Source organism: Dendrobates tinctorius, unplaced genomic scaffold (genome assembly GCF_039654945.1).
Source record: "Dendrobates tinctorius isolate UK_male_01 unplaced genomic scaffold, ASM3965494v1 ptg000046l, whole genome shotgun sequence".
Taxonomy (NCBI): Eukaryota; Metazoa; Chordata; class Amphibia; order Anura; family Dendrobatidae; genus Dendrobates; species Dendrobates tinctorius.
Window position 1 is genome coordinate 24,139,775 of NW_027361714.1, and position 15,631 is coordinate 24,155,405.

The 15,631-nt window shown below is 43.4% G+C and overlaps 1 protein-coding gene across 3 annotated transcripts in view; it reads left to right on the plus strand.

The window, feature by feature from the left end:
* TRMT11 (tRNA methyltransferase 11 homolog) overlaps positions 1–15,221 on the plus strand; it is an 87,970-nt gene extending 72,749 nt beyond the window's left edge. For 2 of the 3 annotated variants that reach the window (XM_073575763.1, XM_073575765.1), the window contains 2 exons: positions 12,379–12,550; positions 14,838–15,221. In XM_073575763.1, coding sequence (XP_073431864.1) covers positions 12,379–12,550; positions 14,838–14,854 — 189 coding nt within the window. In that variant the 3' untranslated portion in view covers positions 14,855–15,221. The remainder of the gene's footprint in view (positions 1–12,378; positions 12,551–14,837) is intronic. The other variant, XM_073575764.1, reaches the window with a different exon arrangement.
* Positions 15,222–15,631: the final 410 nt, after the last annotated feature.

Below are 15,631 nucleotides of genomic sequence, written 5' to 3' on the forward strand. Positions count from 1 at the left end.
CAGGAATAGGAGGCCGTTGGGAGTATTGAGTGACACATTTGGCAATTTAGTTCGGGTAATGGGTCTGATGGACATTTGGAGGGTAAGAAATGACGGGAAACAGTGCTTCTCCTGCTATTCAGCTTCTTATAATACCCTATCTCGCATCGACATGGCATTAGCTAATGAGTTGATTAATGCAGTGGTGGGGGATGTGCAATACTTACCGAGAGTGATCTCGGACCACAGTCCCATCCTTGTGTCCATTAAACGGGAGCGTTTGAGAGGGGGGACAAGGGGAGAGTGGAAGTTACATCCGGCCTGGATACAACATATAAATATGCAGGGCATCATGCGGGAGATTGAGGAATTCTTTGTCCATAATGATGATAGTGCTCATCCTCTGGTGGTATGGGACGCCATGAAGGCATATCTCCGGGGAATTCTATACAGGGATATATGTTGGAGAAAGACACAAACTAAGCGAGATGAGGTGGATAGTCTGGAAGCCCTAACTAGGGCGGAAATAGAAATGGCACAGCACGCTACACCCGACACTCAACTGACACTTAGGCAGGCACATGAAAGGGTCAATAGGTTACTACTAGATAAAGCAACTAAGAAGCAGGCTTTTCAGAAGATTAGATTCTACGAAGAAGGGGAAAAAGTTGGTCATCTATTGTCGATTATAGCTGCAGCCCAGAGAGGCAGCTCATTTATACATAGTATGGATACTGCAAAGGGGACAAGGGTTACGGAGACGCCCGAAATTCTGGAGGTCTTCACAGGTTTTTACCAGAACCTCTATTCATCGAGTAGAATGGGAAGGGAAGGGGGGGCGGAGGCATTTCTAGGATCGGGACTGCTTCCGACACTATCTATGGAAGATAGGGATAAGTTGGAGTCTCCTATCACAGTAGAGGAGTTGGAGATGGCTCTGCATGGCATGACTAATGAGAGGGCCCCGGGAGCAGACGGTCTTCCTGCGGAAATATACAAACACCTAGAAGAAATTCTGCTACCCAAGCTATTAATAGTGTTTGAGGAGGCTATGAAAGAAGGGATTTTGCCTGCGTCTATGTGGGAGGCGGTGATAGTGGTGATTCCTAAGGACGGTAAAAATCTAGGAATTCCAGTTTCATACAGGCCAATATCCTTGCTGACAGCTGATGTGAAAATACTGGCTAAAGTGCTGGCGAACCGACTAACTGGTGTTGTTGATACATTGATCCATATGGATCAATCGGGGTTTATGCCCAACAGATCAACAGCAGCCAATATACGGAGACTATATCTCAATCTGCAGTTGCCAGTCGATAACCCAGGTGGGAGGGTGATAGCCTCACTTGATGCCCATAAAGCCTTTGACTCTGTAGAATGGTCATACCTGTGGAGAGTGCTGCATAGTATGGGCTTTGGTCCTCAATTTACAGCTTGGATTCAGCTATTGTATACTCAACTCATAGCTAGAGTTAAGATTAATGGGGTAATGTCCGCGGGAATACAGCTGCACAGAGGAACGAGGCAAGGCTGTCCACTGTCGCCGCTCCTGTTCGCTATTGCAATAGAGCCATTGGCGGCTGCTATTAGACGCAAGGCAATAAAGGGGTTTCAATATGGCGATTTGGAGGAAAAGGTGGCCCTGTATGCGGATGATCTTTTGTTATTCCTAGGGGACCCCTCGGCTTCATTGGATCATGCTGTGCAGACCATTGAGGGGTTCGGTGAGATCTCAGGACTGACCATAAATTGGTCTAAATCAAGCCTATTTAAAGTGGACAAGGAGGTGGTATGGACTCAGGAAGACATAGGGACCAACAAACTACAATGTGTGGAAATGTTTAAATATTTGGAGATACAGGTTTCCCTACCGGTGACTGAGTACCTTAATACTAATCTAGTACCTCTACTGGCAATTCTAAGAACTAAGGTGGATACTTGGAACAAATTACACTTGTCGGTGGTGGGAAGGATTAATCCACTTAAAATGGTTTTAATGCCCAAGCTTTTATATATATTACACAACTCCCCAATCTCGATACCGCAGAAAAGGTTCGGAGTGGTGAATTCACTGTTTAGGGCCTTGGTATGGGGTAAGAAACAACCTAGAATAAGGCTTGAAACCTTGCAAAGACCAAAGGATGAGGGGGGACTGGCACTACCAAATCCAGAACTGTATTTTTTAGCTGCCCAAAGTCAACATCTCAGAGGGTGGTCTAATCAAGAGAAGGCAGGCGTCATCAGAGGAGTGCTGGAATACGTACTAAATAGAAGCCCGTTGATACTTGGCCTAGAGGATGGGAAGATGGGTGTAATGGGAGACGGGTGTCCCACTCTGCGACTCTTACAAGACCTGTGGAACAGATTAAAGATGGTGAGAGGGGTGACCGGGTTGACTAGATTCATGGTTATATGGGATAATAGTAACCTCCCAGAGATTCAGAAACTTGGGAGACTGGAAGGCTGGAAACGTAGGGGGCTGACATTAATGTCTCAAATTATGGATAACGGGGAGCTGAGACCGTTTGTGCAATTACAGAGTGAGTTTCAGGTGTCGGATTCTGAATGGTACCACTACTGTCAGGTACAGCATGCCATTACGGCTCAAAAACTTTCCAGAAACCTGCAGATACAATCTGACATAGTGTTGGACTATATATGTGGTGGTGCTGGACTTACAAAAGGGGTAATTTCTAACACCTACAAAGATATATTGCATACACATTTAATGGGGTTCCCACTTAAAGCAAGATCCAAATGGGAGTGAGAGATTGGGGTGATGACTGACGAGGTATGGGACAGCGTCCTAGAATATGTCCCCAAACTCACTATGAGTGAACCAGCTAGGTTGTCCCATCTTTATGTGATCCATCGTGTGTACCGTACCCCCCTTCTGATGTTTAAAATGGGGCTGAGGGACAACTCTGACTGTCCAAGATGTGGGGGGTCTGATGCCGGAATCCTTCATATGATGTGGACTTGTCCCAGGCTATCTGCGTTCTGGTTTAATGTCATTAACAGAATAGAAGGGGCTTACGGAAGTGTTATACCGAAAAACCCACTGGTCTGCATACCGGGATATGTGGAGGAAATTGAAATAGTTAATAGTGCAAAGCTTGCTATAGCCAGACTACTATATGTAGCAAGGAAGCTGATTGCGAGGAACTGGATCAGGAAAGAACCACCTTCTGGGAGAGAGTTTGTGAAACAGGTGTCTTGTATCATCCAGCTGGAGGAGAGGATATATGCTAAAAGAGGCAATTCTAAAACCTATGAGAGGTTGTGGAATCCCTGGCTACAATACGGTACAGTTAACTGATGGGAATTTGCTATATTTTACAATGCTGGTGTTGTGGATAGACCATTAATACCCGGACATAGGAACATTTCTGTTTTGTATGGTTTGATTGACAATATGGGTAAAAAGGATGACTAATGGTAAATTACAGTGTAAGAGAAATCTTATGGAGAATAGAGTTATACAAGCTGTCTACATGGGGGGGGGAGGGGGGAACAGGGATGTTCAATTTGTACATCTATTGTTTGTGGAAGATTTACTGTATATTCTGTATTTTTAATTCTGATTAATAAAAATCTATTTGATCGAAGGTTTTATGGTCAGTTTGTGCAAAGCTTTTTTGGACTCGCTGAACACCTCTATGGGGACTCCTACCCTTCAGGGAAATCTGTTTAAGATGCAAAATAAATCTAAAGCATCTGAAGTTTTTGTGAAAGGCAACTTCAAAGATACCCTGATGCGTTTAACCGACGACTCCTACCCGAATTCTGCGAAGGATTACGGTAATGCCACAAAAGACCAAAAATACCTGAATCTCTTAGAAATCACAAGATTTTAGACTCAAGTCAGCTGCAGATCCTTCCTGCATTTTCAGATTCCCTGGATAAATTACAAAAAGACATTACTTCTCTCAAAATTAATATGGCCAACTTTGAAGACTTTAGAAGAAAAAATAATGTGAAGATCAGAGGGATTCCTGAGTCAATCCAGGCTCCCCAACTGAAGGGTTACATATTGTCAATGGTCTCTCATTTGTTCCCTGACATCAATGAGAAGTGTCTGATTGAAAGGGTTTTTAGGATTCGCAGGCCATCCGCTCTCCCTCATGATTTAGCAAGAGACACTATAGTATCTTTTTACCCCAATTGGGTGAGAAACACGTTGCTGGGTATCTCCAAAGGTCCAAGATTCCTGTCTTCAAAATATAGTCATCTGATTTTTCTCAAAGATCTTTCAAAGGACACTTTACAGAAAAGGAAAGCATTTTCCCTTACTACATATGAACTCCGACGAGCAGAGATTCCGTACAACTGGACTCAATCCTCCACTCTTCAGGTTAAATACGCATCGAAATTGGTTCCTATCTCTACCCCGGATGAGAGGAATGACTTTCTTAAATGCATTGGAATAATGTCCTCCAAGGCTTCTCCCGGACCTTCTACCACTTTGAAATCGGATCTTCGTCTAGGCTTTTTTTTTTTTTTTGCAAGGAACCGTATTTTATTTGATTCATTTGTCATAGAGTAATCTAGATTATATATAAAACAGTCTGAAGAAATATTTCCACTTTTCAGTTTTTGATTGAACCAATTTTTTTTGGCCTCCACTCAGTCTTAGAGACATCACAGTATGTTCTGGACAGGACAGGCTTTCATATTTTTTATAACTTACTTGGGCACTTCAGTGTTTTTTTTTTTTTTTTTTTTTTAAAGTACTAGGAGCATAATAAGTGCATTGATCTTTTGTTTTCTTTTTTTAAGCAATCACAATTGTGCAAACTTTATAGCACAATATGTATACTAATTTTTCTTACGGCTATTATATAAGTATAATGATCTTTGCATTTGTCATTGTCTTTTTACCTTTGTCTTCCTACAGGTTTGTATTTAAGCAACAATTGATTTGTGTATTATTGATATTATATAATATTTTGCTTTGGAAGTACTGCATTGAATGTACAGTTTGTATGTTTGGCTGTCTATTTCCCCACTTTGTGGGGATATCCCTGTCTTTACAGGGATTTGTTCTCCCTACCCTAATCCCCTTGTTTTTGTTCAGTACCCTATTCCCCCTCCCTCATAAAAATGTTAAAATTAATAAAAAACATTGAAACAGAAAAAATAAAATAAAAAAGACAAACAAGGGGACACCGGGGACACAATTACAATGGAGGGCCCTTCAATAAGGAACGGGAAAATGGACACCTCCTGCACTCTCCTAAGGAAGTGCCCTGAACTCTCCTCACGTTCCCTATACAGGTTCTTTCAACCTGTCGCCGACCAGGATACCTCAGTCCCTCACTTGCCCTGCACCTGTCCCTTACTAGGGAACTGGCAAGTGCGGACACTGGTCCCACCGCTGTACTAATACAACACAAGGGAAAATAACGGACAGGGAAAAACAAACAACTTAGCTTTCTCTGCTGCCAATGCTCCGAGGCAGCAGAGTAAGGCATCCGAACTCAGCTTTCAGCAGAAACATCACTGCTCCAGATAGCTCCTCTCTTCTCAAAGGTTGGTTTGCAAAGGACCTGCTATTACTACAGTCAGTTGTTGTACCAGGTGACCTTATATAGGAAGGTGGGAGTGGTCTCCACTAGCAGACTAAACATGTAGTAACACCAGCGGCCACCGGGGGCAAAAACTGATATTAACCCCCGATGGCCTGAAAGGAAAAAAGTATATAAGAGAATCCAGAATCTGACAGATCCAAAAATGGATTGTGACAGTACCTATCCTTCAATGAGGGGCCTCTGGACCCTCAAAACTGTACCTCACCAGAAAACCACCTACGGTGAGGACGCTCAGCTCCACCAGAGTTCACCTCAGCCACCACCTGACTCTCATGTTTATGGGAAACGCAGACTGATGGAAGTGACAATAACGTATGTTCTTGAGGTGCCACAAATCTCCAGAGCGCCGACCTGGGGAATGAGTTGTATATGGGCATTACTGGGGGTAACTCCAGCTGGTAAGTCCCCAGGCCGAGGATGGCCGATCACCAGACCCCAGCAGCACACTTCCACTTCAAGGAACTGACAACAGAGGCATCCCCCTGTTTCACCAAACTCACACCCCCACAATTTTGAGAGGGAACCACCACCCTCCTCTGACCCCTCCTCCTACGAGGACTCTGACACTCAGGGTTAGCTTGTGGTAAGGATTGAGACTTGCCCCTACTCCCTGGCAGCACTTCTACTGCCCCAACTGGAGAAGAAGGGGATGGCTGTAGAATGACAGCCGAGACAGTAGCCCCCAGGCAGCAGCCCTCACACGACTGACCCCAGCCGACTACTTCCCTAGACCGCCAATCTATTACCGAGTTGTGTTTTTTTTTCAACCAAGGGAGGCCTAAAACGATAGGTGATGGCATTCCCCCCAAGACATAGCATGACTGGGACTCTTCATGATGAGTCCCTATACGCAGATGTATATTATCCACGACTTGGGTCAACCTCCCCTGGCTAAGTGGGACCGAGTCAATGGCCTGGATGCTTAGGGGATTAGCTAGTGTCCTACACCTCAGGCCATGGGTCTGGACAAAGTGGGCGTCCACCAAATTGACTCCTGCTCCACTGTCCACAATCATCGGTATGCACTCAGTTACCCCGCCAACTACCACCTCTGCTGACAGGGTAAACTGAGGAGACAAAATGGAGGAAATATACACTCCCTGGTCGCCTCCCTCCGCACGACCAGGGGGATGCGGCTTCTTGGATGGTACAGACGTTTTAGCGCGAACTGGGCAGACCCCGATAAAATGACCGGTCTGCCCACAGTAAAAACATGCCCCCACATCACCACGAATCGCAGGCGACACCGTTTGGGACCTAGCTCCTCCCACTTGCATGGGTTCGTCCGTCAGCTCTGGTGTGTCCTCCCTAACAAGTACTACCGGGGGCACATTTGGTGTATGTCTCTCCCTGAGGCGTCTATCTACCCGGATGGCAAGGGACATGGCGGCCTCCAACGACCTGGGAGCGGCGTACTGCACCGCTGTACTAATACAACACAAGGAAAAATAACGGACAGGGAAAAACAAACAACTTAGCTTTCTCTGCTGCCAGTGCTCCGAGGCAGCAGAGTAAAGGTACTGTCACACTTAGTGATGCACCAGCGATCCTGACCAGCGATATGACGCGGTCAGGATCGCTGGTGCATCGCTAAGTGGTCGCTAGTGAGCTGCCACACAGGCAGATCTCACCAGCAACATAGCAGCGGTCGGGGGTCGCTACTTACCTGTCAGACGAGGCGATCCTGACGTCCTCCCGCCTGCGCCACAGGAAGCTGACGACGAGAAACCGTCCAGGACGTTCTCGCGCGATCAGCGATAACCAGCGGGGGAGCGGTCGGAGGTAAGTATCAGACATAGCGATATCGCTAGCAATATCGCTATAACGTCACAAAAACCAGTGATGTTATAGCGATATTGCTAGCGATATCGCTTAGTGTGACAGGGCCTTAAGGCACCTGAACTCAGCCTTCAGCAGAAACACCACTGCTCCAGATAGGCTGCAAAAAGCACTGCTCCAGATAGCTCTTCTCTTCTCAAAGGTTGGTTTGCAAAGGACCTGCTATTACCACAGTCAGCTGGTGTACCAGGTGACCTTATATAGGAAGGCGGGAGTGGTCTCCACTAGCAGACTAAACATGTAGTAACACCAGCGGCCACCGGGGGCAAAAACTGATATAACCCCCGATGGCCTGAAAGGAAAAAAGTTTATATCAGAGAACCTAGAATCTGACAGATCCAAAAATGGATCGTGACAATAATGTAGTAGATGTTACCTGCAGTCCTAATGTAATGCCACAGATAACACTGTGATATCTCTCTAAGTACAGTTAATGTCATTGTTACCTGCAGTCCTATGTAATGCCACAGATAACTCCGTGATATCTCTCTAAGTACAGTTAATGTTGAGGTTACCTGAAAATTTAATGTAATGCCACAGATATACACTGTGATATCTCGAAGTCCATTAATGTCGATGTTACCTGCAGTCCTGTGTAACGCCACAGCTATACACTGTGATATCTTAAGTACAGTTAATGTCGGTGTTACCTGCAGTCCTATATAATGCCACAGATAACACTGTGATATCTCTCTAAGTACAGGTTAATGTTACCTGCATTACAATCATTATCACCATGGTGGAGTTAGTCTGGCGTCGAGGTTTTCACATTTTTCAGTAGCATCACAGGGAGGAACACTCTTTAGTTATGAACAGTAGGCCATCTTTGTGCCATCATATAGGCTTTGCTCATGTGGCATTGCTATATCCCTAAAGTAAGGCATACTAGGCATACTATTGCTTTTTCATTATTGCGCCCAGTCTGCCTATGTTTTACATTTGTAAACATTGTCTCCAGATGTATTCTAGTGCATCTTCTAGTTTCCAGCTGTTAATGGGGTTATTTTTTATCTCGCGTTTGCTCCGTGGTTCCTTGATAATGAACTGTATTACAGAAGGTGAGGAATAATAGACCAGTAAATTGGGTAAAGGCATTCTTTTCTAAGAAGTCAACCTTGAGCCATTGTATATACCATAATCTTGCTTGTGTTATCTTACTAGTTCTTTGGCACTGCGGATATATGTTTGTGGGGCCAGTATGCTTGGAGGCATTAACCCTCTATGCATTTCCAGAGCCTAATTTGGCTGTGAAAGGAGTGAGATTTATATGACCCTCTTGGTAATTGACTGCACTACTTAACTGCAGTAGATTTAAGCATTTGTTTGCGCCACATTGTTTGGAAACCATTCACTCAGTATAGAAACCTTCTCTTCTGCCTTATGTCAAGATCTGAATCTTTAGACACACTTTGGATTTGGCTCCCAGCAGCGATCCTCCCTCACACTCTCTAATTTCACAGTTTAGATTTGCCTGCAGAATAAAGCTGTTATTCCGGACTTCATTTCCAGCTCTCCTCCTAATCCACTAAGCAGGGAATTCTGTCAGAGGCTCTTTTCAATCTGAAGCAATGAAAATCTGTTTTTCGTGAGTGCGTTTGTTTTGGAGCGTTCGGCGAGTGTTTGCTCCCAATTATACCAAGTTTAAACAAGGGATCTTGTATATTTCTGTCTGCTTTAGATTGCTAGCCGAAACGGTTCCTGCCTCCTCACACCTGGTACTTATTTTCTATCCACGAGACATCGATTATTATCTTACTTACTAAGCACCAAATGTACAGTTTGTAGACTAATCATTAAAGGCCTCATAACAAAAATTAAGAAACTCGTATTATTTAACATACTAATAGCAATTACAAGCTGACCCCGTATAACTCTTCCTTCCGCTTTAACAAAATCCTCTTAATACAGTCAGCACGGCCACCCACGTGCAGCCACTATATTCCATTTATCTTGCATTTGAATCCACTTTTTCTTGCAAAGAGCAACCTGCTCAATCTGAGCTTTCCAGTTCATATATCATTATATAGTATATAAGTATTTTTTAGTTTCTTTTTTTTTTTTAGATGCATGTGTTGCAGCTGACAAACAGCCACGCGGACTCCAAATTTTTCAAGCACGCCAAAGCCATTTGGTTAGCACCCGAGCATTCTCAGATAACACCTTATCCTAGCACGTTCGCTCATCACTGATGCTGACTATTCAACTTTTTTCAGTCCATGCTGATTCTCTCACATCTGTATTTTAAATACTTATTGTTTTCTTATTTTAATTTTGCTGGTCATCGAGGCCAAAATGTGTAATTTCCTATGTTCATCCAACTTTACAGCAGTATTTTTCTTAGCATTTGACCGATTAATCTTCAATATTGGAGAAAATAAAAATGAAAACTCTGTAATGGTAATATAACAAAGATTCCAACATCAGCACAAACACAATTTAGACATAAATACAGATAAAACAGATCTGCGGTATGTAAATTCTTTTCTTATGTATTATATAGCGTGAAAAATAGATTTCTAGTTGCATTCATATTTTAATAAAAGCCTTATAGGTGTGCTTTCCAACTACTTGCTTAGAAGCCACATGTTGGTTTCAGTCCCCCTCTGCTTGTGGCTCCCCAGCTGTTGACACCTGCACATTTTAGTGTGCCTTCATGGTACCAGGGAGGTGATGGCGTTACAAAAACCTAGTACCCGGGTCTTGTTGGGGAATAAATCTGATTAAACATAGATATATATGTGCACTGGTCTGTGGAAAGCTGAATAACAATTATTGTGGCTTATGTAATGTAAGCCTTTGTTGATTGTCATTCAGCATCTATTAGCAATGAGCTAAGTTAAAGAGAAGGTGCCATCAATATTTTTTTTTTTTTTTTTTGCCAACAATTAAATTTTTTTTATTTTGTTAATATTTTTTAAGTAAAATATATAATTTTTAAAAAAAAAAAATGGTTGGTATTTCCACTTTTAAACACTAGGGAGGGCAGCTGCTGAAATTTGCCATGAAAACCTAGCTCACATTACGACTGCAGTAAATGTGGGCGGAGTCTGTTCACACGTGTGTGACGTCACTCCTCTCCTCCCCTTCTGGGTGTTTCTAAAATGATAAGAGAGGATGACGTTTAGGATCACAGCGAGGAGCTGTGTTGTTGGCAACTGCCAGTGAAACTGACAAGTACAGTGTCCTGAGGATAGCTGGCAGCGCCAATTCTGTTAGTGCTGCTCATGTGTATCATAAGCTGGGATTAGATACATGAAGTGTATCACGTGTGCGATTAGATATACTTAGAGTAAAGGGGGTTTTACACATAGCGATATCGCTGTAACATCACCGATTTTGTGACGTTATAGCGATATTGCTATGTGTGATACTTACCTCCAACCGGCTCCCCCGCTGTCCATCGTTGATCGCGTGAGAATGTCCGGCTCCATTTCTCGTCGGGCGCTTCCTGCTGGCGCCGACGAGCGACGCGTGGACGTGGGCGGGAGGACGCCAGGATCGCTGTGTGTGAAAGGTGATTATCGTTCGCTGCGTCGCTGCTGCATCGCTGTGAGGTCTGCCTGTGTGACAGCTCACTAGCGATCATTTAGCGATGCACCAACGATCCTGACCGGGTCAGATTGCTGGTCGGATCGTTGGTGCATCGCTAAATGTAAAGGGGCCTTTACACGCTGGGATTAGATACAGGGCTAAATGTAGTTTGTCCCAGGATGGGATTAGATATTGAGCTCAGTGGAGTGTATCACACAGGATGGGATTAGATATGTAGTATTTAATGTATTTAAGATGTGACCCTACTCTGTCTACTTCTATGGGAGCAGTGGTGTAATGTGTGACCCCCTTCCATCCACTACAACTCTACTCCAATAGAGGTGGACAGTGGGGTCACACATTACACGACTACTCCCATAGAAGTGGATGGAGCGGGGGGTCACACATTACGCCACTACTCCCATAGAAGTGGATGGAGCGGGGGGGGGTCACACATTACACCACTACTCCCATAGAAGTGGATGGAGCGGGGGGGGTCACACATTACACCACTACTCCCATAGAAGTGGATGGAGCGGGGTCACACATTACACTACTGCTCCCCCAGAATTGGCCTACCACATTAGATGCGCCAATTCTGACGCTTTGCCTGGCTCTTCCCGATGGCCCTGGTGCTGCGGTGGCAAACGGGGTAATGGTAGTTGGCAGTTGATAACAGCTGTGAAGTATCAAATATCACTGCTGGCATCAAGCCCTGTGGTTAGTATTGGAAAGGAGTCTATCAGACACCCCACTTACTAATCCTCTAATGGAAAAAAGCACAGACAGAAAAATCCATTTTATTTGAATAAAGACTCCCATCATTTTCCTTGATTCACCAATTTATTCACATAATCCCTATGGCGAATCAGCGCTGTCTTTACTCTCCAATCCTTCAGACAAATCAAGACATCCGTAGTAAGATAGAGCTGGGGATACTCTCTCACTTCTCCTGATGTCTTGATTTGTCCGAAGGATGGAAGAGTGAAGCCAGCGCTGATTGTCTGCAGTGATTGCGTGATATAATGTCATGTGAGCCTCCGGAGTGCCAGGGCCAGCACTGCTGAAACGGCACCAACAATGAAGGCGAATTTAAGTGTTATTTTACTGGGCAAAAAAAAGAGTCAGTAAACCCTTTTAAATAGCTGCCCCAACATTCCTAACCATTCTATTGCCCAGACATCTGCCATCTGAGAACATCTTTGCACATATCAACTAGTTCCTCTGAAGTCAGTGGGTTTGGCCATTGCTAATCAAATGGGTATGGGCAGTTTAACTCAGAAACAGATGAATAAAAAAAAAAAAAAAACTTCACATAGTAAGCAAACTCCGGGGTGAAATGCATTATAGTGGGTGAATAAAAGTCATATCATGTTTTATTTCTTGTATTTATGGACATGACATAACATGATGGTTCTTTTGTGCACTCTCCTAACAGGGAAAAGACCAGTATGCACATTTGGAGGATGCGCAGAATTTACTGTATCAAGGTCACAACTCCTTCCGTGAGAAGTATTTTAGTGGCCTAACAAAGAGAATTGCAAGAGAAGAGCGAGCCCGAAATGAAGAACAGAACTGCAGCGATTTCAGCTCTACACAAGAGCAACATGGTGTCTGATGTTAAATGTGTTCTGTTGTTTTACAGGGGTTTTCCTGACTTAGGGTACCGTTACACTTAGCGATGCACCAGCGATCCCGACAACAATATGACCCGGTCAGGATCGCTGGTGCATCGCTAAATGGTCGCTAGTGAGCTGCAGATCTCACCAGCGACCTAGCAGCAGTCGGCGGTCGCTACTTACCTGTCAGACGAGGCGATCCTGACATCCTCCCGCCTGCGTCCACGCGTCGCTCGTCGCCACAGCAGGAAGCGGACGACGAGAAACGGCCCAGGATGTTCTCGCGCGATCAGCTATAACCAGCAGGGGAGCCGGTCAGAGGTATCACACATAACGATATCGCTAGCAATATCGCTGGAACGTCACAAAAACCAGTGACGTTATAGCGATATTGCTAGTGATATCGCTTAGTGTAACGGGCCCTTAAGAAGAAAAGTCTGCTGTCACTTTATGTGATTGCAGGTTGCCGGATCGTGACAATATGCAATGCGCATGGCCTCACAATTCCCGTGTACCCCACGCGAATGGCAGTCACGTGACCACACTTATGCGATTTCCATACTTGTGATTATGTGCCAACTCGTATCATCCGGCTTCTATTCTCTTCTATTGCGAGAAGCCAGACAAGACTGGTCCTGCTCTCAAACGCAAGTGTGCAGATTATGCGGACAGGCCTCTCGCAGAGGGAATACATAGAATGACTGCAGACGTTTCTCCATGGGCCAAGTTCACATGCCCAGTAATCATCCGTTAGAACGGATCCAGCAACAATCCGTTGACAAAAAAGTTGTGCAGACACAACTTTTGTCCATTTAAAAAAAAATAAAAAAAACTGATTTCAGCTGGATTTGTTTTTGTTTTTTTAATATTGAAGTCTATGGATAATGGATCCATTAAATAGCCATTTGATTTTCTTTAATTTGAAAAGGATCTGTTTATTTGCTTACTGGACCCATTTGAAATGGAGAACACGGATGGCTATTTATTGAAACCATTTTCAATAGATTTCAATGTTAAAAAAAGTGAAATGAGCTGAAATCCATGTTTGTTTGTTTTTTTTTTTGTTTTTTTTAAACAACGGACAAAAATATTGTATCTGCACCACTTTTTTGCCAACTGATTGCTTCTGGATCAATTCTAACTGATCAGTACTGGACATGTAAACTTAGCCTTAGACTTAAAAACCCTCTAAGTATAGTTCATCTCATGGACATTGGTGAGACTTTGGTGTTTCAAATGATTATGAAGAGCTGTGTAGACTTTCTAGGTGCGATAAACCTTCTTCCTTGAATCTTTTCCTTAACAGGTCTCAGGCGCAATGTCTGTTATCGGTAATTTACAGTTTTGTAGGCACCTCACTGCCAACTCACCCACTCCACTCCATACTGCTGGGGGCTGATCCTCAAGATTGGTGGAAATAAGTGCATTCGCTTGCGTATGTACTTCTGTAGAAAGAATGGAACAATATGGCTGACGACATTCGCCAAGTTCTCCCGTCCACATAACTACTTGTCACCTGCCTTTGACCTTGCGGCTTGCGCCCACCACCATGAAAGGTTACGAAGGGGTTAAGCTAACACAGAACAGTTTCATATTCATTTGGAGAACTGCAAGGTCCCTGGTTTACATTCTCGTATTTTATTGTATATAAACCTGCGCTCTGTATTTATAGTCTTTTTAATGGGAATTAGCACCGCTAAGTGGCCACAGAGCTGGAGCTCACTGGCTGCTGCGTCTGTCTTTCACAGAAGGAAGTTGCACTGTTTGCTTTTCAGTCTCCAACCTCTGGAATTTGTTCTTAACATGTAAGGGTGATGAAGTGTCCCTCATTAGGGAGATTGCTTTCATTTGTTATTGTTTGTAATTGATACACATTAAACACACACAATCTTGCTTTGTCTCCTTACAACAGTGTTGCATGCAAAGGTCCTTTGTGGTTTGTTATTGGTCTGACCCTGGCCAGATATGTTAAGCCCAGAGGACTTGACTGAGGCTTTGGAAGGCGATGGCATTTTGTTGAGCCTGTCCACATCTGAAGCTCATCTGTTCTTTTTCATTTGTTTTTACATTCCTACAATCCGGCTTGGGCTTTCACTTAAGACAACTGACTTCATGTTGTTTTTTTTTTTCCTTTCTTTTATTACTCGCAACCAAAGTCTTTTTTTTGTGGAGCCATAACAAATAGGTGTGCGGCAACTCTTGTCGTCACCGAGATCTTCTCTTTTGAAATTGAGTGTATGTTTAAACTTTTCTTTTATGTTTCTTTATTTTTATTCAGTGTTAACATTTTGCTGATTTTACATCGTAACCTCTGGGAAGATAGCTGCAAAGATGAATCACTAGTAAATGTGGTCAGCAAGACACATTGAGCCCAGCATACTGAAGGTGAAAAGGACATGAAGGACTCAAGCACAAACTATTATATAGAGGAATGGGGAAAAAAGGGAAAGAAAACACAAATATTGACGTGTTCTGAAAACTAAGACCATTCATCGAGTGACCGATATTTTCTGTGTGATGTTTGTTTAGATTTATAGACTGCTTTATAAGGATTTGTACATGGTACCGTCATGTATTCCTGTCTGTATATTCATTCAGTGATTAATTTTTAAACAAAAACTAATCTTAATGCTCGTTGTAAATAAAGAAAATAGCTGATTTAGCTGATCTTTAGTTATTTTGTGGCTGTCATAATCACAAGGTAACAGTTTGCATACATTGAACATTATTTTGTGTTTTGTTTTTTTTAAATAGTTTGATTGAGACCATAAAGTGGTTGATGTCACACAGTTATACTGCAATTTTGTAATAGGACACTATAATCTGCTTTGAGCCCATGCTATATGGGTATGTGCACACAACCTCTTTAACGGTGCTATCACATTCAGCCTTAGACTGGAGCACTGTGGCCCACCAGAGAGAATCATTTTGGGGGCACACTATGTAGCTACATAGAAATAAATAAAAGACCACCACTTGTGTGGTAAAACACAGTAATATCAGGATACAACATAAGTTAGAACACGTCTTAATTATGTAGCAGGGGATGGGGTAGCCCCCTCATAGAATATA